Consider the following 26,885-nt stretch of genomic DNA (forward strand, 5'->3'; position numbering starts at 1 on the left):
TGAGACTCTACTGGCTACGCCTATGCCTCATTTTTTTGAGCGACTTCCAGATATCAAAGAAAAGTTATACACGATTATTTTTCCTTACCAAAACTTCAATTTTTTATATAAACAACACAAAAAACATTCACATGTATGTTTTATAGGTTATTTCATAGTTTTGATAGCGTACGCTATTTAGTGTAATAAAAAACCAAGTCTTATATCATATTGTTTAATGAAATAAATACAAATGTTCGATGTACCAAAACAAATTGCACACAAAATATGTTAGTCCTAAAACTGATAATCAAAACAAAAGTGCGCAAACAATCATATGCCAATATTTTTATTCAAATTTCCTTATTTTATAGCCACGATATAGTCGAGATTCATCGATCTGGTATAGGTGCGTATTCTACATGGAATCAAAGCTAATCCTTAGAACTGTACTTTATTGTATGTATATACAGTACTCAAGACCACATTAACATAAACTCTATATTTAAGTAACCTTTACATTTAGACAATGCCAGTCAACTTCGAAATCATTTGACACGGAAGGATGTTAAACTTTTAAGCGGGAAAATTTACACATAAAAAGTCATTAATTTAAAAATAAAAATGATGGCATTTGTTCGTCAGCACATGTATTTTATGTCAGAATAAATTAAGGAATGTAGGGAATTCGATTGTTATAAAAATGCAATTCTATAATTGACTAGACAATATTTTGAGTATAGATGTATTTTTAAATGAATAAACTTTTGATTGGCTTAAAATCGTTATATTACAAATGGCCGTAGACATGTCATTTTACCATAGATTGTTCTAGAGCAGCATCGTTGTGCCGTGAAGCATTGAATTTTTTTTTTTGATATTTTTTTTCGTGGTTATATTTGACGATTTCAGTTGCAGATTATAGATTTTTTTTCATTCTATATCAAATGGTCACTGGGATATATACAATGACGTCGTACATTTAAGAAACTAGCGTAAAACGGTTGGATCTTTTCTAAGGAAGAAAAACACGACCATCCATAGTAATAACGATTCGCCAAAATAATATGTATATTTCTCTCATTTTCACAAGCAATCGAAACGTTAATATTGGGATGATTAAGTAGTAAGCCCTAGAAATTGTGGAAGGTTGAAATCATTATTAGAACAAAATGAACTTTAAAACAAAATAAAAATTTAAAACAAAAGACGGCGTGACGGCGCGTTTCATTTGTTTGTGATTAGTCAAACGAAAAGACGGATTGTACGACTGTAATCGGATATATATAACTAATCTAAAGGCGCCATCATGGTTACCATAGATTGTAAACCTTTAAGCTTTTTAATCCGTGTCGACCAATCAAATTCAAGCAATATCCAATAATAATAATAAAATCTTTTTCAAATAAATTAACAACAGTTTACGGAAATTATTTGGCTAGAATCATTGCACAGATGTCAGCCCATGGACCTCGTTATTCGCGTATATTTGCTGTTACACTTTTAGAAAAAAACTATTTAACATGACACTTTCAACCTTTGACAATTCTCTAACTATAACTAGGAAGATTCAGAAGACCTTAAAATTAAATAAACATAACAATAAATAATTAAATCTAATGACATTTTATGCGATTACAAAATGCTCGCGATTGCTCTTTACATTAAGAACACTTGTATTGGTCAACTAAAAACTGGGAGATATAAAACAGAATTATCCGTTCCTTATTTTAACATACAAAACGAAAGAGACAGCTGTATTTTAAAATACACAACGATATTGAGCTGCGTATATTTTTATACCAATATTGTTTTATAAGTTTTTCTGTAAATAAACTCGCTTTTCTTAGATCTACGTCTGGTGGCACTAACGCCAAACGAATTTGTATGGAAATGATCACGTGACCACGCCTGAGTGACATTTTTAACATATTCCTTTGGTAGTGGTTCACGCCTCAAGCCCCAGATGAAGTATGGATATAATATTTTATAAACGGATTCCGAGAACCATCATTCTTCTTGTCATGATTCGTAATGCTTTTCTTTAAAATGTATTAAATGCAAAATCATTGTAAATTATGTTATGTTCAATGTAATATGCGGCGACAAAAAATCGATTTAAAAGATATACCAATAAAGATTATCTATGTGTATTATATCTCCGAGTCTTTAAAAACCTGTTAAGCATATTTAAGGGGTAAAATATTTAGAATAAGTTTATTAATTTTCATTTTTTAACAATTAAAATACACACCACTAGAAATCACATGTACACGAAAAAATTATTATGTATGCAAATTAAAGTGTAAAGTGTAAAAATTAACAGACGAAACAGAGTCTAGAGAAAACTTTTATTTATGGTAGATGATTCGTCACGTCATTTATTGCGAAAAGTGTTCGCATATACCTGAAACAATCTTTTCTCTACGCTCTCATAAGTTGGCTGTCTCTTACTACAGAATACTATGTGAAAGAGACAGTTATATGAAACAATCTTTTCTCTATGCTATCATAAATTGGCTGTCTCTTACTACAGAATACTATTTTAAAGAGATAGTTATATGAAACAATCTTATCTCAACGCTCTCATAAATTGGCTGTCTCTTACTACAGTATACTATGTGAAAGAGACGGTTATATTGAATATCTCTCTTCGTGGAACTAAAATTTTACCTCTTAAATAGAAAGGCACATGTTTACCACTCCGTAAAACAATGAATAAATTAAATAATTCGACCAATTAGACTATAAACCCCAATAACAAACAAATAATTCAAACCCCATATCATTTTCTCATAGAACAATTAGTTTAAAGACACGAATAACTCTTCAATGTATGAACGAAATGCGATTTTTTTTTCAAAAATAATGTTACCCTATGCAAAAAAACCTATGTTCTATGAAAAATTGATACAATTAAAGCATTTAGCTTATATTTTTACAATTTGTAAATTTTAGTTTAATTTAATATTGCCTTTGAATTTAAATTCCGACGTGCCAAAACATCTCTCAAGATTTCACCAACAAAATAAGACACAATTATGATTATTTTTGTATCTGTATAAATCTAAAATTTCTCGAATCATTATGCATATATTGATTTTCTTTAAGATCCTTTTTAGAAAATCTTCAATTTTTCAAAAAAAAAAAATATTTACACATCGATAATAAAAAATATTTTCAAATGTTTCGCAAGCGAAATGCTTAAATATCGAATCGATTTATCGAATTGGCGATGAACAATCAGTCTTGTTTCTTCTCTTCTTCAGATTTCGGCTCCCCCTCAACCGGTGAGGGTGGACGATCTGTTTCTTCTGTTGATATAGGATATTTTAGTTTTTGTTAAATATCATTGAATTGTCAGTCTATGTACGCTAAACTCGCTCGTACGCTAAAGAAAAACACTTGTGAGACCCAAACAGTGGACAGCGAGTCAGGCACAGAAGGCTGATGACCTTCTTGTTAAACTACGTATCACCTCGACGTCCATTGTTCTACAACTGAGCGTTTTTCAAGGCAATTTGGAGCGCACTACCGCTATGTGGAACCAGCTGCCCACTGAAGTATTTCCGAACCAATTCGACTTAGGATCCTTCAAGAAAAGAGCGTACCAATTCTTAAAAGGCCGGCAACGCACTCGCGAGCCCTCTGGCATTGAGTGTCCATGGGCGGCGGTATCACTTAACATCAGGTGAGCCTCATGGCCGTTTGCCCCGTTTTATAAAAAAAAATATACCATGAAACAGATATCTAAAGCCCAGAATAGTTCCCGTCCTAAATACCGGTTTTAACCTTAATTAAACGCGTTTGATATAAAATCTATAATTTAATGGTAGACCCTAAATGACTGAACCGATTTTAATTCACCAATATATAAATTCTCGAGTTTCACAGTTCGGACAATATGAGCGAAACATCAATGAGATATTTTCCAGAAGGAATTTTTTTTTTTGAGACCCTCCCTAATTTTAACTCCAGAATGATCTAAGGAACTATGTATAAAAAATTGTCCAAGAAACAGGTTATAATTATTATTATTTCTTAAACATTAATGAACTAAGTGTACGAAAACACCAAAAGACTAAGGATTTTAACTTCTGTAAATATTTAGTTTGTTATATTTCATACGAATATAATACATTTCAGTTTTAGATTATGGTAGTTGTTTTTCTCACATGGTGCGGCCTTAAGGAATTAATTCAACAGGCTAAAACCGAATATATTAAGAAATAATGCGGATGAAACCGCATAACACCAGTTAGGCGTGTTTTCTAAATCGGACAAACGTCTCTATTTTTATTTAATCTGTGTTGTAGAACTTTATAGTCTGTGTTTTCTGAATTGTTTTTTTTTTACGAAGATAACAAATATTGCTCATTAGGTCGAATAGTAAAACCTTACCAGTGTCAGTGCGTTTATCGATTTCTCTTTCCTCTTCACTCTCAGTACCAGAAGATGCAAGGGATGAGTCATCACCACCACCTGAAATATTAACAAGCACACTAAATTATTAATTTAACATTTACTTTTTGTAGAACTAGACTATAGTCGACATAGATCTTATATGATCTATTTATCTGTCTGTCTCGCTCGCACTTACAGGTCTTATGGAGAGGTGTAGTATGCATTGTAGAAGTGCTTATCGTAACGAGGTATAAATAAGAATAATTTTCGCTATCTGAACATAAAAGTTTTTAATTTCTAAGATCAAATGTTTGTTTCGACGTAATCATAGAGAAGCTGTATATGTGGTCCTGAAAAGAGCTATTTTATCTTTTTCAGGGATATTTCTTAGTTCTCCAAAAATGATGGTCACTGTGACGCATATACCTTGCGAGCGCAAGTATTGATAAAGGGTTGCATTTCGTGCACATTGCTACTGTCAATGACATTTAAAACATAACGTATTTTTTGGCATTTTTCAAAGAATTAATTATTCCGTTATATACACAGTGTATCGAACTGGGAAGTCAGAGGCTCCCGAAATACAGTTATCACTAGATATTCTTAGAGATTCTGTGTTAGTTATCTAAGTTATGGAAATAAATTATTATCAAGTCGTTATTTACTTTAAAATATTTACTTATATCTCTATCATGAAATATAATATAAGTAAAAAAAACACTTTTTAAACGGATTGAAGCTGTGTTTTGTCTTCAGTCACCGTGACCACGGACGCTGTAAAGCACGCGAAACGTCAGAAAGGTATGTTAACAAAAGACAATACTATAATATAAGTACCTATTAAGTTCAGCGAAAGATTTATATAAAAAAACGTACCAAGTGTACCATTATTAAAAGTAAGGGCGGGCGGTGAACACAAGGCGGGCGCGGCCGGTCGCTGCTTCCTTGCTGGATTGAGCCGACCACAGTACGCACATTTGTATGACACATAGTCAAACTCCTCGATCATCGCCATACCTGTAATTTATTAAAAAATAAACAACTTTTTGCCCACTTCAAAAACCGAAGATTACAAACGTCTACTTCCTATATTTAAGTCAATCATAATGTTGAAGGTGAGTAGAAGAGGCAGTAACTCTTTATATAACTCCTTCATATCCAATTTTTGGGAGCCCATAACTATAGCTTACGCTCTTCCGAAAACTATACCCTTGAAATCCCATCTCATAAATCCTCCTTTCTTGGCGATTCCTTTAAGGTCTCTACAGTTAGGCCATGGAATTAACTTCCCGTCCCTATTGGCTTAGCTCCTTCCCTATCTTCCTTTAAATTTCTTCTGAACAAACATTACCTGTCCACATCGTATCCCTAACTTTCTACTACTAACCGACGTGAGACTTATCTTAAATTATCGTGATTTATTTGTCTTTTTATTTTTAATGTATCATCTTTTAACTTTAGTTTGTTTTTTTGTTCCTATTTACTTTTGTCTTAATAACTGTGTATAACATGTATTTTTGTACTTCTTGCCTATCTTATGTAATTTTATACATTTTTTTTTCTTTACTCACAATGGTTGCCTGGAAGAGATCGCTCGTAAGCGATAAGGCCGCCAGTTACCCTCCTTTTGATTTAATTATGTTCAATTCTTTTTATATTGTAATGTAACGAAGTGTTAATAAATAAATAAATCATTACTAATCTATGTTATGGTGCAATTTTTTTTATTTGCAGTACACGAAAAACAATGAAAATTGTAACTCGTACCAGGATAGACTTATTAATTTAAAAGAACGAGACATCGAAGCTGTATCAGCAGTTTTTATACAATTTCGAAAATCTAACGAAAATTAACCTCTGTGTTCTATGATACGTTTCTATGACACAAGGTTTGTTTAAATTTGTAAGGTAATTGGTATCAAGCAAAGTCTGCTAATCTTTATATTAAATAATTTTTATATACTAACTCATAAATATCTCTCTCTATATAATCTAGAGTAAATAAAAAGCTAATTATAATAATCAAAAGTCAGTCCCTAAGTTGAGACTTAACTTTCCTGATCACAGGGCTAAACAGTAAACTCTGAATTCCTGACGACACTAATAAAACACTCGAATCATGTAAACAATCGCGTTTGTATACGTTAATGTATTAAATATTATAAATAATTTTCGCACCACAACTGTGACAATTTTATAATTTAATTACAATTAACATCTGTGGCCATAGGTCAGAATATGTTAAGTCATACTGAGCAAAAATGTACTTATCATTGTCTGATCTATGACCACAGATATATATTCAAAAATTTATTCTAAATAGTGATCATGTGACCTAATAGAAATTCTTAATATTATTGGGTAGCGCTTGCGTAAATATGATTATGACAATCTTGATATAATTGACGTAAAGATATCACGAAAACAAGATTTTTTTTTTTAAATCAACGCAATCCTTAGAGTTTAAGAAACAAAATTTCACTTGGCTAAACTCTGTCGAAGCCCATGCCTTAGTAACTAGTGCTATGTGTAACCCGAAAATAAATTTGTTACTAAATAAATAAATAAATACTTATTGTCTCTGGTTAAAGGTCACATATGGCACAAAAAATTAAGGCAGATTTGTCTTTCATTTTGATTTTGATTAGGCGGACTTAGTATTTGGTTGAATTAAGGAATTAAAAAGAAACGTATACTCACCATTATGAGATAAACACTCAGAGCAAACGAGTGCCATCCTAAAGTTCGGTCCGTCTTTAAGCAAATAGTCCACAACTTTGTCCAACGCCGACCTATTACAGTCCGGTAATGGGCGTGGCAGCTGATCCGACTGTTAATATAAAAACATTTGCTGAACAACCTTTTTTCACAAAGCCATTGGGTTTTTACTATAATTGATTGTATATATGTTAAGTTTGCGAGCGCTAAATATAGATGACACAAATTAATATTTTATATATAATACTATCATATTTCTGTGCTTTAGCCTAAAAGTATCATTCACTATCTATATAACTAAATTAATAAAATAACAACTTTGGGAAACTGAGTCATCTATTTTAAGAGCACTTTACACATAAGGCTTATGGCTACCGACTGAAGAGAGAGAGAAAAAGATAGAGAAAAAGAGAGAGAGAGAGAAAGAGAGAAAAAGATAGAGAGAAAGAGAGAGAGAGAGAGAGAAAAAGAGAGAGAGAGAAAGTTACCCTTAGACGAGGTCCGTTAAGAATGGCACCAGGCGTGGCTGGTACCATGTGCATGTTCCTTGGCGTCGACGTCAGCATCGCTAACTGCCTTTGCTTCTGTTGTATTGGGGTCGCTGAAATTATAAATAGAATTTCAATATTCCCATGTCATTTATCCATGACCATGAGATCTCTTTAGTAGGGCACAGCTGGAGGTCTTGTGGTCGATTCCTGGCGAAATTAAAAGCATAAATAGTAATGCATCTGCCCTACCTAACATATATATAGACAGGACTTTAAAAACCGATTGTTTCCCGTTTTGTGTTTCTGTTTCGTTAACATTTATCTAACAGGCAAGTAGGTGATCAGCCTTCGATGCCTGACTTTTTGGGTTTAATGCATTCTGGTTTCCTCACGATGTTTTCGTGATAGGACCTGGCTCAGGAAGTGAGAGTCGCGCGCTGAAGCTACTAGGTCAACAACAATTATCAACAATTTCATATAGATAAAATCATTTAATAACAATAATAATACAAATAGCCCTTACATCAAAATATAAACTATCTATGTTAGGAATATATTTTCTTAAGAAATAACGTATAAATGAGATGACAATTAATACAAGTTTGCCACATTAAAATATATTTTTGCTTTACATACAAGGAAGACTTGGTGCAGTTATGGCCGGTGGGAATGGCTTCAAGGCTTTTGACTGTTCATCAGGTGTACCATACTTATCTAGGATCTCTTTCGCAACCTGAAATATATGTAACAAATAATTTAATTAATATTTGCGGTGGTAGAAAGTATTTCTAGGATTTTGTATTCATATTTTCCTAACTTAGCTAGCATGAGCAAGATCTTTTTGGAGAACGCTTGGGGAGGCTTATAGAAAGAAAGGCAATACAGAGTATACTGCATTTGTTGATATTTTTTTGTTTAATATTATATATTAATCGTAAATACAGGCATATCTCCAGGTATTTTAAATAATTTAACTTCAATGGTTTTACAACAAAGCAATAGACATTAGAACTAACGCGGTAAAGATATTATAAAGAGTTTTGTGTCAACAAGGAAAATATAAGGTATTCGTAACATACTTAAAGAGAATTTGTCTGTCTGAAAAAATAATATGGAATAAAAAATGCTCTATATAGTTCAAATGTACTATGTTTATTGACAATATTTACACTAGTATTATATAGTGAGATGGATTGAAGACTATCCAGTGTTAAAATGCGTTCTATTAATATAAAAACTACTCTTGTCACCATCATTGATTGGGGAATGCATATTTTGTACTAAAAAAGTTGCACACAAATGCACATGCACACACAGTTGTAAATAAATAAGCCTCTATAATATTGCTGTTAACTCTAGAATTTGTTCCATAAAAAGCAGTTTTTATAACTTTACTATTAAAATTGTTTTCAATACCTTATAAGTCTCTGTATCCATGACTTCCTCCAAAATTTTCTTTTTTTCCTCTCTCATCTTGGACAACTTCACTCTATTCTTATTCAAACTCCAGTTGTAGTACGATGATATTGCTGCGCGAAGGAATATCACCCTGAAGTTAGGAATAAGTACAATTTAGTTCTATACATTCTTAATATTACAAGTATTTTTTCTAAACACACTGAGCCGCTATTAACTGGCTTAAATAACATTTTATCATATTATATCCTTAGCCAACAAAACTAAAATATCTAGTTCTAGAAGGGATAATTAACAATAGAGGAACTCCAAGTCTGTTCAATCCATTTAGAATGGGGCAGATCAAAACAGACGAAGACAGATTTACATAAACACATGACTGGCTTCCAGGTATACGGTTTCATAAATCGCAGGATAATGTTACAAGGTACTATTAATAGCAAATATCGCATCGCTAAACAATTTTGTTATTGACCAACAAATTAATTTTAATTAAATACAATTCGCCAACTAAAAAGCTTCGTATTGAAAAAGTACATAATCCAATGGCGCTGACGAAACCCGAAGGCTAAATAAAGGAATATAATTTATCTATATCAATTTTTTCTTTCGGGCCACTTTTCATTGGTTAAGAGAATTTTATAGAATGTTTCTAGAAAATTATCTTAACCAATTATTGAATAGCGTAAATAAAAAAAGTCTCATGAGAGTTAAGAAGCTGAACATAAATATTTTATGCAAATATTTAAGGGAACCGAAACATATGATATATTACATGACGTGTAATTAAATGCATTTCAACTTCTGATTTTACGGAAAGAGAAAAATATTTTCTTATACATTTTCCCGTTTTTCATTAGACACAACAAGTGTACAATTGTTAAATCAATCTGATTCATAGCCATATATTCGATGGTAAACAAATGACATCACTACTTGTTTATAGTCTAAGACTTAAGCGGTCAAAAATAGACTTCAAGGATATTCACTTTCACCAACATTTTTACGTACAGTGACTTACTAGGTGTATGGAGGAGTTCAAAAATTCATGGAGCAATCGAGTTCTACGGTTGACAATACTTTAGATACAGATAACAGACAAAAAAATAACAATATTGTTGAACTAATTTCATTGTATAAATAACATTGTTAAGAATATATATAAAGAAGACTTTAAACCGAATACTACACGATCAAAATTTCATGTAATAACTTTCGTTTGAATGAAACACTAGTCACTTATAGCAGTAGAGACGTCTATTGACCAATCATAGTCAAACGAAACGAGCTACCGTTATGTCTCTGTTTTATATTCTAAAGTTTTTCTACCCAGATAACTTTGAGATTATTACTTTTTAAAGGTATTGAGACTACTCTAATATTACTTTTTTTGTGAAAAACTCAAAATCACTTACAAAACTGGAAGCAATAGTAACGGAGAGGCATACATCAGCGAATGTACCCAGTACTGACTCTTGCCTACATATATGAAGTAGTAGAGCAACGCAAACAGCACATACAGTCCAACTGAATTAACCATTATCATCCCAATAACTCGTTTATGTGTTTGCTCTTTGTATTCGCCATCTTTTTCTATTCTTTTGATTTTCGTTTCTAGCTCTTCTAGTATGTCTTTAGTCGTTTTCTTGCGCTGGAAAGTGATAATTAAATATATATATGTATATGCTGAAACTAAGTCATTCCTAAATCTATTATATCATTTATTTTGAGATTTATAATTTTAAATACAAAAAACCTAAGTATAGTAGTAGGGATATACCTAAGTATGAAATTTTCAAAAGGACAAGAAAATAACTCATGAACATTTTAATATAATACAAATAATTAATCGGCGGACTTACGTAACAGTACAATGAAAATTAATTAAATTTTATTATGATACTTAATTAATCTTAACCACCATCATTATTGTTGTAAACCTTTATCTTTAAGCTCAGATTCAGAATCAAAATTAGCGCTACCCGTGACTCCCATATGGCAAATCCAATTCACAAAATTACATAGCGGCAAAAACTAAGGTCACAGACCGATAACTTACAACGGAAGAACGAATGGAAAAAGCAGATCGAAATGGAAAGTTCAGGAGGCATTTACCTTTACCTTTATCAAAATAATAATAACTAAATAGTATGGAATTAAATTTATCATTATATCAAATACAATAGATTTCTGAAAAAGCGTTAAGTCGTGACCTTCCCCATTAACCTTTAAGTACTATAATATCTTTATTTTAATCCATTCGTGTTTAATTTGAATGAAATTATTTCACAATAATACTTAAATTGTTTCAGTCTAAGACCAAAATGTGGGTCAGAAACAAATGAAAGTTTAAAGCGAACGAAGCGTGAAGTCGAGATATAATTTCAAATAATGTAAGTTTCAAGTTACTCTTGAGGTCGCCTTTCGAAGGCTTTTGTTGCGGCTAACGTCAATGAACTGATCCTAGACATATGCTGTGTATATTTCGTTTAGAATATGTCAGTAAAGAGAACATGCTGTCTTCAATTTCTCTTTACTGACATTTTTACTATGCTTATAATATAGTGTAATAAATTAGGTCACCGTCAGAAATATTTAATGCATTTTAACCGAAGGCCCCGGTTTTTTGCTTTACATGAAATGTAAAAAATGTACAACCGAAAATTTTGATTTATGTAAGGGCTTGAGTTACATTTTAATGTCTAAGCTTATTTCCTTTTAATTAAATAAAATTGGATAGGGACTACAAATACTAAATAACCCTATATTTTATGTAACAGGTAAGTGAAATGTTATATTAAATATTTCTTCATTTGTCATGATAATTTAAATTTAACTTCTCAGTGTCTTTCAACTACTGTTTAGTCTCTTTATTTTAGATTTCGTTAACACATTGAGACATGTGTAATTTCCTTAAACAATGCAATTGGAAATATATTTCTTATGATTAGAAGATCTTTTATCTTGATATACAAACATGATGATGTATAATAATAAATTTTAAACAAAATTTATTTATTTTATAAATAGATATGTTTTATAACATTAACCTTAATGTTATAAATACAATTTTAAACATCAATATTATAAAAAAAATATTATTTTGTTTTTACATACAGATATTAATATTTACCTATTAAAACAAAACTTAATCAGTTTTTTATTTCAATTTTAGTAATATGTAAAGTAAGGTCATATAGAGAATGTATGATATATGATAATGTGTTTTTCAGAATATATTATCATAATAATACTTTCATGGATTCCTTTGCAATTGAATTGTACACAATGACCATGTTAAATTGATAAACATTGAGTGAATAATACTATATATTTATGATGACTTCATAACAGAGGTATTTGATAACTACACTTTAGCAGACTAAACTTTTAAGTCCTGAATCCATTACAACCATTTTCATTAATACATTAAGTATATCAATTTACCCTTTTTCCATTAAATTAGCATTATTTCAAACAATATATCAAGTCAAGATCAAGTCAAATCATCACCAAAGCTCGTAAATTGACAATTGGCTTTGGTAGTTTCAGATAACTATTAATAATCATCTTCTACAGGGAAATAAAATATATGTATATATCTCTAGTTGCTTCCTATTCTGATTATTATATTATAAGCCACTGGAGCAGTAATGCAAGTTTTGAATTGACATTAATTCAAACCTGTACTCATAAAATAAATACTTAAAGAAGAGTTGTTTAACAATATTTGAATGATTTTGAGAGAGAGACCTTAATTTTGTACTAAAGGCAGTATTTGCTGGTAATCATATCTCAAAGAAACTAAATACTACTACTAAATTTAGTTAATTTCTCAATTCTTTAGAGATATGTAATAGTAACTATTACTGAAACTATACAAATTATATTCAAAAAAAGTTAAATCTTGCAATGCCAAACTCCACATATTGGGTAATACAACAACATTCTAAAGTAAATAATAGGATATTAGAAGATAGGCATAATTTATTTCTGTACCAGATAACAGTTTTGGATTATCGTAATATCTAATAGGTCAAGCTATACGTTTGAATTCGCGCCAAATGTAATGCAATTTAGAAATAGTTTTTGGCTACGTTACAAACCATACGGTGTTATATGTAATACTTACGCGAAATCTTGAGATAATGAGACCCATCGTTAATTCTTATACAAGACTTTCACACAGCAGACAACTTATAAACACTGTTTTGACAAAATTTATAGATTTTTTACAATAATCTATATCTTCTTGTAGGTATGCAAATTATTCTATAACCTATAAAGTGTTAGTACCGAATAAATTAAAGGCATTGTAAAAATATTAGCACATTAAATCGCTTGTTTACAAAAAAACACAATTCCCTATATTTTGAAAATTTACTAAATAAATTGTATTTAAGAAAGTGCCGAAAGTGGCCGAGAGTAGAAACAAATACGACGCGATAACTAATAAAATTATTTTACTTTTGATAGCTGACACTTGACAATTTTACGATCTAACATGCCGTCACTGATCAGTTAGCGTAGCGTATTGTCATTAAATTGTAACTCCATAGGTGCAAGGCGAATGAAGATATGAAACAGATAATATATTCGTCAATTTTAAAAAATTCCTTCAACCTATCACAATATAAAAAAATAAAGTTAATAATAATAAATAAAATATGCGTAGGTACATTCACAATAAATATTAAAAAATATTAATGCAATTGCGTTCGTTCCATATTCGTTAGCGACTTCCTTCACCTGTCTGAGATGATAAAGAACAATCCGTAACCATCTTGTGAATTAATATTTGATCCCACAGGAAGTTTCAGACCAACATCACCACCATCCCCCCGACCTAGATCGAGGAGGCTCTTTCATACAATATTTACAGAATTTACAATAACTTACCGATGCCACTATACACAAATATAATATAAAGATTACATATAATACAAGAATTAAAACTAACAGCTTATCCTCGGCGTTTTAACTAGAAAAATTAAATTATATTTTCACCACCATGAACAAAATATCCCACGCTTTCCAGTTATCTACTTTCCTACATTAACTAACCTAACCTAACCAATGGCTTTAAATGAAAAATAAAAACTATACAATTCCTTACCACCCAACCTAACCTACAACAAACAAAATAACTGCCAGAGCCAAAGACCGACCTGTTAAACTAATTACTACCTCGATAGTAACGCACCATTATCTATAATATAATTAGACTTAAGGCTTACATAGTTAAATATAACATTTTTATTTCAGGTATTATTCTTTTATTTATTTTTTATTTGTTTTTAGTTTTTCTATAGATATTTAGTAGCACTATATCATTATTCACTGAGTCACATGCAAATTTTCTAAGGAAGTCTTCCAATCTCATCTCCTTGAACTTGTAGTACACATATACCGAGCAGTAGGTACCTAATCTTCACACACCGCCGATAGATAATCCTGAACCGTACGCTGTAACCGTAGCTCCGCATGCAACAATTCCTCCTTAAAAATCCTTCAATTGCTTTAATAGGTCTACGTATGAATCATAGTATTCCCCAACTCTTTCGATGTTAAGGATATACGTTACTCTGGAAGCTGAGATGTATTCTACGAAAACTCACACTTAAAAAAAATACATTGTAAAAAAATTATGCGCTATATATTACTGTAGCTGTGTTTTAAAATATTAAAAATATTTTTACAATAAAGTAAAAATATTATAGTGAAAGAAAACTTTTTAAAGCTATGTAAAGCACGCAAAACATCGGAAAATTTAAAATTATGTAAAATAATTATAAGTTTATAATGATACATAGCTTCAATCCGGTAAATAAAGTGTTTTCTTTCAATGTGTAAAAGCTATGTTAACAAAAGACAATAAAAATATTTTAGTATACAAATCGTTTTAGGTTTGGCTTATTTTGTAAAGTAGTGGAGATATACAGTGTAACTAACACCATCGCGACCTTTGAGTTCACATTGGGATTGAGATTTCGGTTGTTAAATTATCGCCTATTTGTCTACATTTCATCAAATAACTAAATAATCAGACACAGACTAGATACCGACCTACTCATACCCTCGTACAGATTCTGTAATAGTTATAGTGACACTTATAATCCGAGGCATTGCTAGTCAATGAGACAGGTCGAGGATTATCCCTTTAGGTCGAAAAAACCTTCCTTCATTCACATTAGTTGCAAAAAAAAAACAAGACAATGTAAAAATAATTTGTTTTTATATCACGTTTTAACTAAATAACATTTATATAATCTATATCTGTTTATTATGCTTTTAATATTTATGTGGTACTTAAATATTTTTAAGTATTTTATAAGCCATGGCCATCCTTCAGTCGAATTTATATTTCTAACAATGTTGCCAGTTAGTTCCAAGTTCCGAGAAACATTTCAAATTACGAACATTCTGTTCATCTTTGCCAATTTGCCGCCCGTTGGAATCCACACATCGACAACGTCCCCGATAACATTGGATTTGTCTGAAATTACCGTTTCGGCAGCAAATTGGGCGAGATCCGGAAGAACTCATGAGTGATAGGGATAATGCACATTCTGTAAAATATTTTTTTTAAATTAATTATCTCATTAAATAAATATAACACAATAATAAAAAATAAAATATTTGTATTTTAATATCACACAATTATAAATAAGTACAGTATGGTTGATTCAACCCTAAAATAGGATAAAAATATTTATTGCAAAGAAAATTTCTCTCATCTAAAATAAACTTTTTTAATAATAATGACTACTCTATTTGAGATAATATCTAAATGTATATTTAGTTAGGAGCAATTCGGTCGTAGTTGCTATGTTAGTATTGGTTAAACATTTATTCCTTAACTCCAAACTATTAATAAGATTCTGCAGTACTATTAGGAGTCTTTCCGATCTAACAATTTCGGGATTCTGCTTAAAAAGCCTTAAATTTATATGTAAATGCTTGCACTTAAAGTTATAATTGTATGGAAACGGATTACTGATATGTATTTTTTATTAGCTATTTAACGATGGTTTTAGTACTGTCACAATTTACAATAACATAGATTTTGAATACGAACGGCAATTCATGTTCTAATTTAGTGTGATTTTAATGCACAGATTGCGTATTTGATTATGGTCACTTTTATTATGTTAAAGCGGTTTTAATCCGCCTTTAGAGTAGAGTTGAGTAGATTTTTAAATGTACTTACTACAATCCATATTATTATATTCAGATGTGTTAGGATAAGCAATGTAATCACCAATACGCTCGCTTCGATCGTTGATACATACTTTACTGAAATAGCACAGAAATTAGTTATCAATGCTAAATATATTCACGGTAATAAGTTACTACTACATATAAAATCGCCTAGAAACTTTCTTATAAAAAAATATATATTAAAAAATATATTTTTTTTATATATAATATATGTAGAAATAATATATTTATATATATATTATATATATAAAAAAATATAATATTTCTTACATATTAGTGTAACGTTAAATTGAGTATTTCTGTTCCCAGAGGTTTGAGACATTACAAGCAAGCGGATACACTTTTCATCTCCACTAATCGCTTTACACTCCACTAAACAGAATAGCTAGACTGAAATATTCTCGGATATATTAAGATCTTATGTTTTGCAATCGTTTTGTATTATTTATCATAATATAAGCATTATGTTTGTGCACGCAGTCCATACTTATTATCGAGACTACACATTGGTACACATTTTATTATAACTTGATTATTTCTTCTATACCGTTTTTATAGCCGGATCCGCGCGGCTATGAATGAATAAACAATATTTTCCTTCCTATATGTGACACTCCTGGCCTCTTGATACGGGACTTCCGTACCCGCGCGAACTGATACGCGCGGCTTCAACCACCGGACAGGACACCAGGGCAAGCACAGATAACACATCTTTATCGGCAGGTAATCGCGCCATCGGCGGTAGTAAAATAAATCATTGCAGCAATATTTAATGCAATATGTATAATCTGTGCATAACCTACACAATGGGTTTGTTAGTCGAAACTTCTCGTATGCAATGCATTACGTTTTTGACATATCATACTTAGCGGTAAGCTTAGACTAGGAGTCGTATTGACAATTGATTAACCAACAAAACCACAAATATTTCGTTTTAATATAAGCGCTTCAGCGTGCGACTCTTTAGGTTAATAGGTTCCATCCACGGTCGTGCATGACTCTCTATCTGTTTGCTTGTTACGAAAAACATCGTAAGAAAACTGGCATGTGACATTCATAAAGGTGAATCATCGATTCGGATTTCGATCAATTAAAAATGATCAACGGATACAAACAGACAAGACCCATATTGGGTTGTAGCACCACTGGATTATCATAAATATAATATTATTATTTAATAACACGCCACATTTTAAACCTTGGAAAATTAAAATAATTATGCATGTTTATGGAGTCGTTTACCTGCCATCTTCGAATATCCCAATTCTTCCACTAGTGCCATCTGGTAAGCACTCCAAATCGTCAAATGTATTGAAATAGTCCATTATAAATCCATTTTTAGAACCATCTTCGATAATTGTTTTTTTCTCCTCAATGCTCTTGTAACACGGCGACATTGTTGAATAAGGCGGGTCACCTTCCGATAGATCAGGAAACAGGTCTAACTGTTTCTCATCTGTGGCAATTTTTGATTCATGGTTAGGTATTGAGAAAATATAATAAAAAATATTCAGTAAGCCGTAACATTTACGATTGTTAGATTTTAGTTACGATAGAGCAGTGTGCACGTGGGCGTTCAAAAATTTAATAAAAGTACTTGGAATTTGGAATTTGGCCTTACTTAATTGAAGGCATTTAAGTTTCTTAAGTGAAAATTTCTTTTTAATATTTAAAATTATGTATGTTATGGATAGATAATAATACATACATAAGAATTCAAAAAGGGAAACCCTGCCATGGAGAAAACTCAACACTCAACATTTATATGTACCCATTGAACAAACAGTGAAAGAAAATATCATGACCAATAAAAAAACATGAAACAAATGCTGACGTGTGAGGCTTCCCATGAAGGGTAAAGTACATCTAAGTGCGACCTATTTGTGAAGCGTATGGTAATATAGAGTATATTTTCTCTTTTTTTTATCTTTTCCAAGATTTAAAAATGTACTTGGATAGCAGGAGTTTTACTGCCAATTTTCGAAATATCTTAATTGTATTTTATTTTAGTTTTATGTTATTTTAGTTGGAATTTAGCCATGCATGGACTGTAAATAAATACATAAAAGTGTGTGTATTAAAGCGGAAAAAATTAATTGAAAATTATGAAAGTTCGATTTACTACTGATGCGCGCGTATTTGCGAGAACGGAAAAGCGTTCAAAGATTACACTTTCCGGAAGCCTACTCCAGTCAGCCACTAGCTTTGGGAGAAAGTTCATTAGGGAATATTTATTAAAGAACAATCCCTCAAATGTGAATTATCACTAAAATTAAAGAGCTTCTCAATTCCTGCAACATTATAGGGGCTAGTAAGGATTTTACGGGAGATCTCTTAATCGCCTACTTCCAAAACAGTAAGACTGCTTTCAGACTCACTCACTATCTCATTATTAGGTTGGTTGCTAAGTGCTCCGACCATAACAAATGCTTATAGTATTCGTGGTTGATTTTATATAATTAAAATTATATGCTTACAACAACTAAGTCTTGTAATAGGTTCATTGTCTAAATTAATTTCCTCCGAACCAATTCTCTCTCCTATTATTCTGTTCACACAATGACAAGTGTTATTTAAACATTGTATAGGATTGAAATTTCCATCCGAGGTGCACCTGGGTCCAGCCACTGGGTATGGTGTGCTTTTGTCTATTGTTTTCTTGATTTCGTCATTGAATCTGGAACAGCCTGAAAATTATCGAAAATATTAGTGATCGTATGAATCACTAAACATACGATATCAAAAGTCAATATTAAGTTTTCACAGAACATAGTGCAAACGGTTATTAGGCTCATCTGATGTTAAGTGATTTGTCAATGCCAGAGCGCATGTGCGGCCCTTTAAGAATTAGTACGCTCTTTTCGTGGCCCTAAGTTACGTTGAATTGGTACGGAAATATTTCAGTAAATAAATAAAGCGAACACTCACGACATGGCATATTTTGCATGGATCCAGTGTATAGGACTTCGCCAAACAAACGCTCACCTTCTTCAGATTGACAGAAACATCTGAAAAATAGTTATTGTAAGAGCTGATTAATAATGTATAAAAAAACAAGACAACTATATACCAAATACAGTTAGGCAACGATAATATTAATGACTATTAGTATTATAACAGTTTCATTAGAAAAACATTAGTCCATAGGTTATTTATTTTTTTATTATATCGAATTGAATTATTTATTGTGTTTTTTTTTAAAATAGAAGAGGGGACAAAAGGCTCATATGCTGTGTGATATAGCTGCCTATGAACCCTCTCAATGCCAGCCTTTTAAGAATGGCTACACTCTTTCCTTGAAAGTCCCGTAGTCAAATAGGTTCGGAAATACTTCAGAGGGCAGCTGGTTGCACATAGTAGTGGTCCGGCATAAAGACCCCAAAAAATTCTTTTTCCATTTCAATTAGCTCAAATTAATTTTGAATACTAACGTTTGTGTAGGTACACAATCAAACGCTGCATATTTGCCCTTCCCATCGCAAAAGGGCCTTCGCTCGAAGGCTCCAACCTCACCCCGTGCGAACCGTGCATCATAGTCATCTTGAGCTTCGTGGCATTTTGTTTTCACTGAAATTCAATAAGGATGAGGAAAAATTAAGTCTTTTAAAGAAAACACTTTTTTACCCGATTGAAGCTATATATTATTTTAAACTTATAATTGTTTTACATAATTTTAAATTTTTCCGACATTTCGCGTGATTTACAGCGTGCGTGACGTGTACTGAAGGCAAAAGGTGTTGAATGTCAAAAAGTATCACAGCTGTAGAGAAAGTTGTATTATCTGTATTTATTTCCCCGGAGTTGATATCGAAATGTGTAAAAACAATGTTAACAAAAGACAATACTAAAAATTAAGTCATTGTACACGTTAACTCGTCTTTTTCTAATCGGCTCCTTCTGAGGCCTTAATCGCTGAACGGCATTTAACGCTGAGCCCTTAGAACATACACATTTTAAATGACAAATCTGTATCAAAAGAGTATGTTGACATGTCACGCTTATCACATAAAAAAACAGTGGCGCTACAACCTTTTAGGCCTGGGTCTGACTTGAGTCTAATCTCAATCATTTGTTTTTATAATAGGCAACTAGGTGATCAGCCTTCTATGGCTATACACACCGTCGACTTTTTGGGTAAGCCCAAATCGACATGCCTTGGAAATCCGGCAGATTTCCTCACGTCTGAGTGAGTGTTAAATGCGGACATAGTCGAGAATTTCACGCTCAACACACGCGTCTGAAATGCGTCGTTAAACATACATAATAATACAATGTTAAGGTAAGAAAAGAGAAGCTAGAATACAAAAAGAATAATGGGAGAACAATAAACGTTCATTAATTGTCACGTATCTAGTTATTATTTATAGACAAATATTTCTCATTTATAAGCTCTTACTTCTAACACACGTCCTCGTTACTTCATCACAAGTAAGTCCATGTCCACATCTACCGATGGTCATACCATCACCAGGACCGCCCAAGCTGCACTCATTACCACGAGCTGGAAATTAATAAATTAAATATTAATTAAACTAAAGAGTTATCTACTTATGTTTTCCTATATTAATTGTTGATATAATTATTGCAATAAAAGTTTCTATTATTATAGAAATAGATTCGCTTAATGAGTATCCCATATACCCATAAGCCAGTGTCCCAACTTTAGGTTACCAATCTGAAGATTGTATTTTATATAGAAACTAGCTGAATCGAGAAACGTTTTGTATATAAAGATTAATACAGTATTAATATCGCTTTTACAAAATGAAGGTTGCTAGAATAATAAAATAATTCCAAAAACATTGGATAAAGTGTTTGGGATGGTCAATAATTATTTTTATAAAAATCAGTCATCATTACTATTATTCTTACAAAAATCATAATTATTATTATTTCAATACCCGTATTTTTACTAAAAACAGTGCACAAATATCTCACAATTAATGTCTCTTCTCTACTAATAATATGCATATGAAGTTCTGTATTTTATGCGTTTTTGTGTGTGTTAAGAAATATCGTAAAAACATCGTTACCGTAGAGAGGAAGACAAAATTCACAGCAGTTACAAACTGTAGGAGATGGCAGTGTTAGCCCGGAATGTGTTGCATTGTTATAACCGCAATCCGGTGGAGTCACTCTACATTTATTCGTCTCTTTTTTAAGATGTTCCTGTTTAAAACAATGATTTGTCAAATACTTGATGATCCAGTGAAAAATAGTGACGTTATTTACACCTTAAAACCAATGTGTTATCGACAGAAAGCTGTTCAAACAGCTGACATTTCCTTAATAGGTAAATGTCTTGACAGCAAATATATTTAAGTAAAATTATATCAATCACATAACAAGTATTAAAAACAACAATTGGAGTACACATTTAGAAAGTATACCTACATATACTTTAGAATTCATAAGACAAGCTAAGATAGCGACAATATATTTTAGTTAATCTATGTTTTTTAATACTTCGAAGTATTTATTTATACATTGTTACCATAATATACAAAATTATACAAACAAAAGGTGTGTAGGTTACATAAGTTATTAGGCAAAAGGCGGCCTTATAACAAGCGAATCCTCCAGGCAACCCAAAGTACTTCTTACCAGACGTCTTACAAAGCGAACGATGTCGAAATCCGATACTTTTTTAACAGAAGTCAGACATAAGCGTCTTAAATAGGCCATGCCGCATTATCAGATTGTCGTCAACAGCATCATCAGGCTAACTCGGCTGACACGTTCAGTTACAGTTTACACGATCCACGATCGTCCTTTATGGCCAATCACAATGAAACGAGGCCAGCTTCGTTATTCATTAACATTTCGTTATAAAAATAAAATGTGTTTATTCATTTTAAGTACAATTGCATTACAATGTGTAAGATTTGGGAACCCTTTTAAGTAAAAAATACCTGTGTCAGGGTTTCCAGCTCTTTCATAACAAACTTAACTATATATTCCTCCATATGTTATATGTATCATACCCGTGTCATATCCAGTGGTTTGCAGCTGCTTATATAGTCACGTACCGTAGATAAATGTCTTCCTCTTTGATCTTGAATGCTTTCTTTATCAGGAAGTTTACTCACCATAATATGAATTATGCCCTTAATTTCTTGATGTAATTTATTTCCGCTAGACAAAAGTAATGGAGCTGGAGCTTTCGTCTCATTATTTATGCGTTTAATATAATAACGTCTTTAGATACTCTTGAGTCTCAAGAGCTTCGCTTTTGCAGTGCCTCGGGCTTGTTTGTCCAGGCTCATACTGATGCCTTGGGTGAGCCGTCGGAAAAGAATGGCATCTCTATTATGCAGAAACAGTTTCCTCAGTACTATAACTGTACGTAATTGCAAACTATGAAGCAGTTTAGTTTGGGTATATTTATATTTTTTCGAGTTTTTATTTTCAAGCTAATAAAATCAGTTTTTAAGTCATTACTAACCAGGGAGCTTTGTAGTCTAGACTAAATAACTGATAATTATTATTATTTAAATTATATTTTTTTTTTCTAAAATATATTGAAATTTGTGAGTGTTATTATATATACACTTGGCTTATGTGGTCATTTGGTGTAGGTTATTATATATAGTACTTCAAACCTATGAATAATATTTTATAATATTCAGTTTAAGTACTTACTGTACAAAATCCCCATTCACATAATACGTCAGAATGAACAATAAGGAAATTTGTCACAAAACAAAAGAATAACACAATGATTTTTGCAGCCATCTTGGTTCATTAATTGTTAGTCACTGATTACAAATATCAATGTGTTATCAATGATAATCAATGATAAATGACTATCTAGTACTTGTTGCGGAGATTATTATACACTGAGGAAATAATAAAGAACGTATGCTATCTTTGTAGTTAGGAATAGCTTTCTTTCTAACTCATTCTAAGCTTTATTTACTCAATCATAACATTTAACGTTACTAAAATAAAGTGGACTTGGTATTAGCGGGAAAGGTGGATTGCCCTTACACGGGTCATTGCAATGCACAGCATACGTCCTTTTTAATATTATGATATAATATACTTGAAAGATTTGTTTATTTCCTCATAATAAATAAATTAATAATAACAGTTACTACTAATGCGATAGAACACAATTAAAAACATTAAACAATACATATATCTGTAAATCTAATAACTCATAATATATAAAGCAACTATTGTGAACTCAGCCAGTGTGCCACAAAGGTCTACCTCGATAGAAATTATATTTATTATATACATATATTGCTCGCGTGAGTGGCGCTTCGCTAAGTTCGAGTGCGCGCGTTACATCCAAAGGTTGAGACTTCAGCCTCAGGTTCTTGCTTGGAACCCGTAGACCCAGTCTCTAGATTACATCTAGATTATAAACCCCACCCGTTATCTTAAATAAATACACTGTCAAATGAAGCTCTGTTCTGAAGCGTAGCTGGCCATAACCCACCATACCCAGAACGAGCAGGGTTGGCTACATTAGCAGGTACAAGGGATACACTCCATACAGTCTCTTTTAGAGGTAGCGGAAATTTATTTTATATTCGCTCTAACATGAGACTGTATTTATCCTCATATGGGTGATTGTAGTGATATTCCTACTAATATTTTAACCATGCGGACCTATGTTTGATAAATAAATTATTATTCTATTTAAAACACTTCTCGTAGTTCTACTTTTTGCCGAAAGAATATACAGGAAAGCCATAATAAAAGCACACTCACCGTTACTATCACATGATTTATTTATTTATTAACCTCAAACAACACAATATTTTTTTCTTAACTGCTAATCTATAATCTAATGAGAGCAGCAGGGCCCCCCCAAAACAATAAGGGCGAAATCATTTTTGTTACACTTAACCAAGAACATATTCTTTGTACAGGAGTATTGGTAAGTAAGTAGGTACATTAGGCGCAAATTTAAATAACAAAACATATATTTCGCTTATTGTACACGCCTCTCATGATAATATTTAGGTTTGTGGTTTAATTTTACTATATTGGTCTATCTTTAATTTAACATGATGCCGCCGAAGCTACGTTCGTTCCTCTCCCTGAAGAAGCAAGCGGAAGCTTTAATCTAAATTCTAATTATATAAAACTGGTGAACATTTCATCAGTCATAATTAACAAATAAAAAAAAAGCTTAATCATGAAGATTCGTAAAAAAAGAGACGCTTCATAGGTTTCGCAAACAGGGTCTGCCGGAGAGCGGCCCTTGTGAGTGTTGACGGTACTAATATTGTAAATTCATGTAGCAAGATTCTCTGTTACACACGCTACTATCATAAGCACTTTTTAACCGTATTACTGTATAAATTAAAGCCTACAAAACATGAGAATGACCAGTTGCAGACAATGCTATGTATTACTGATTCCTGTCTAGGGAGATTGCTGGTGGCACCATGGTGATTTAGAGGGTATACACAGTAGCGAGTCTCACATAATCCTCCACCACGAGGCAGTCGCGCTGCAGCAATCAATCAAAAATCGATAACTTTTTTGTTTGTCAAGAAAGACGATTGAATATTTTCACACATATTGGGTTAGTAAAATTGGGCTTCAAATAAAGCTCAAATTTACTTTTATTGCAGTATGTATGTATTTATGTATGTAATAAATGTAAAAAACAACAGTTTAAAAAAACTGAAACTAAAACTTCCTTTATTTTATTTCCTTATCGACAATATAATGAATAAAAAGTTATTGAAGTATAACTTTTTTATCGGCGTTGTAAAAAAAATATCGTCACTGTTTTCCGTTACGCGCCATCATTTTCTTGTCCCTACTACGGTTGATTCGACGAGATTCCAAGCCATTAATAACAAAAATATATAATAACGATAATAATGCACTGTAATAATCTTAGTAGTAATAAGGTAAAATGAAATATTTGTATGATTATAAAATCCTTTTTTAAACTTTATCTTATTTATCTTTATTTAACCAATTTCTGTAAAGTTGCATATAGTAGATCATTTTTCGAAAAATAAGGTCATAGAGAAGTTTCACTTCTTACGTGTGTACAGTAGTACACGCACACATTTTTTTTAAATTACATTATTATAAAAAACAATAAACAAGGTCATACCTATTTCAATAAGAAGTTATAAATAATCGAAAGGTAGGATTACTAATATTTATTTCATAAAATATTTAAAATTATAAAATACAAATTTTGTGAAATTTATACTTAAGTACTTGAAAAAATAAGTATAATGTGTAAATTATAGCGCGAAATGAAAATAAAACGCCCTGTTAAATCAATTAACTAATTCAATATTAGAAAAGACAAAAGATAGAGGTTTTCTGTATATTGACTTGTATGATGTATCATACTTTTCGTTATAACTTCCGAAACCGCATGTATCCGCAGCTAATTTTAATAAATGTTTTGCATGTATCAACTTTTGATACGCCGTTGTTCTGCCATTTTCCATAGTGCGCGGGCGTAATGCGTAAAGCGTTTCCCGAATTAAAATAAGGTATAGTTCTTAAGCACGTTATTCCCACCGCTTTGATCTTGGGTTCTACGTAGTTGTGCATCAATGGATTTACTTAACTTTTTCTCTGGTCTAGACCTAAATGTTGTTAAATATAAGATTCAAAAGATGTATAATATTACTTCAACTACAATTGCGTGTGACCTACTTTCCTTTGCTCTGTTAATTTGTATGTATCTTATCTTAATTCGACTTCCTTAATGTTATTATGTTTAATAATATATATATAATTATTTAATTATACATATTAGAAATTGCTTAAACTAACGGTTAAATAGTTTTCTTTAGTTTAGGGACATGTACGGAAAACTTTGTACTTGCCAGTATTAATATTCAGTTACCCAATTTGCTAGCTATCAACATCTTAGTGTTATCAGCGATAACATGTACACTTATTTACAATGTTGTGTAATCTGTGTATTATGGAAGATTCTTGTGCACACATGTCTTCGAGATAAAATGATAAATTAATTTTATGATACGAGATTTTCACTTGTTTCATAAAATCATTTTTGCGTAGGTATTTTTATATAACAAGGAATATTTATATAATATAATTAACCACTAATGTATCTTTACATTTAAAAAAAACATACCTTTGCATGACTTTGAATCAATATAATAATACAGCCATAGCCCGCTTTTAATATGGATACTTCAAATTGTTTCCTAGGCCGTTATTAAGTCAATATAGTTATAATATATATATATATATATATATATATATGTCACTTGAACATAATAAAATCCGCAAGTTTATAAATTTCCTAGGAAATTGATAAGTTTAAAAGCGTAAAATAATAAGTATTGCGGATTTTGTTAAATTCCGGTGGCATGTAAATAATATAGTATACAATATAAATATTATAATGGATTATTTATTTAATATTAATTTAGATTTAAAGAAATATACTCGTTGATATTACATAATTTCTTCTTCTTGAATCTTCTCTATTCGATATCTTCTGTATTCGCTGACCCTGTACCCGTTCATAAAGAGAGCAACTCCATGACAGTGTTTAGACGCAATACTGTCGACGGATAGCTCTCTTCATTAACAGATGATTTGGTAAATCTTCTTTTTTCTACAGTCAAAACAGCCTTCCTAACATCACAGAAAATCAGAACGGACAACAAGGTCTAACAATAAACT

General features: G+C 31.5%; 2 protein-coding genes across 2 annotated transcripts; both read right to left on the bottom strand.

The window, feature by feature from the left end:
- Positions 1–198: 198 nt before the first annotated feature.
- LOC123715124 (endoplasmic reticulum junction formation protein lunapark-A) lies at positions 199–13,467 on the bottom strand. Its single transcript, XM_045669965.1, has 9 exons — positions 13,141–13,467; positions 10,424–10,659; positions 9,009–9,141; positions 8,229–8,325; positions 7,590–7,702; positions 7,084–7,213; positions 5,260–5,400; positions 4,381–4,461; positions 199–3,293 (listed from the first exon to the last, which is right to left on the bottom strand). The coding sequence occupies exons 1-9, from the start codon at positions 13,165–13,167 to the stop codon at positions 3,223–3,225; spliced, it is 1,029 nt and encodes a 342-aa protein (XP_045525921.1). The 5' UTR covers positions 13,168–13,467; the 3' UTR covers positions 199–3,222.
- A 1,785-nt stretch (positions 13,468–15,252) lies between these two features.
- On the bottom strand, positions 15,253–23,004 carry LOC123715702. The gene is made up of 9 exons (XM_045670934.1): positions 22,872–23,004; positions 21,263–21,398; positions 20,626–20,730; positions 19,661–19,796; positions 19,158–19,237; positions 18,707–18,916; positions 17,472–17,685; positions 16,219–16,304; positions 15,253–15,577 (listed from the first exon to the last, which is right to left on the bottom strand). Exons 1-9 carry the CDS (start codon positions 22,962–22,964, stop codon positions 15,375–15,377), a joined length of 1,263 nt encoding a protein of 420 aa, XP_045526890.1. The 5' UTR covers positions 22,965–23,004; the 3' UTR covers positions 15,253–15,374.
- Between the last annotated feature and the right edge of the window lie 3,881 nt (positions 23,005–26,885).

The sequence above is a fragment of the Pieris brassicae genome, chromosome 10 (genome assembly GCF_905147105.1).
Source record: "Pieris brassicae chromosome 10, ilPieBrab1.1, whole genome shotgun sequence".
NCBI lineage: Eukaryota > Metazoa > Arthropoda > Insecta > Lepidoptera > Pieridae > Pieris > Pieris brassicae.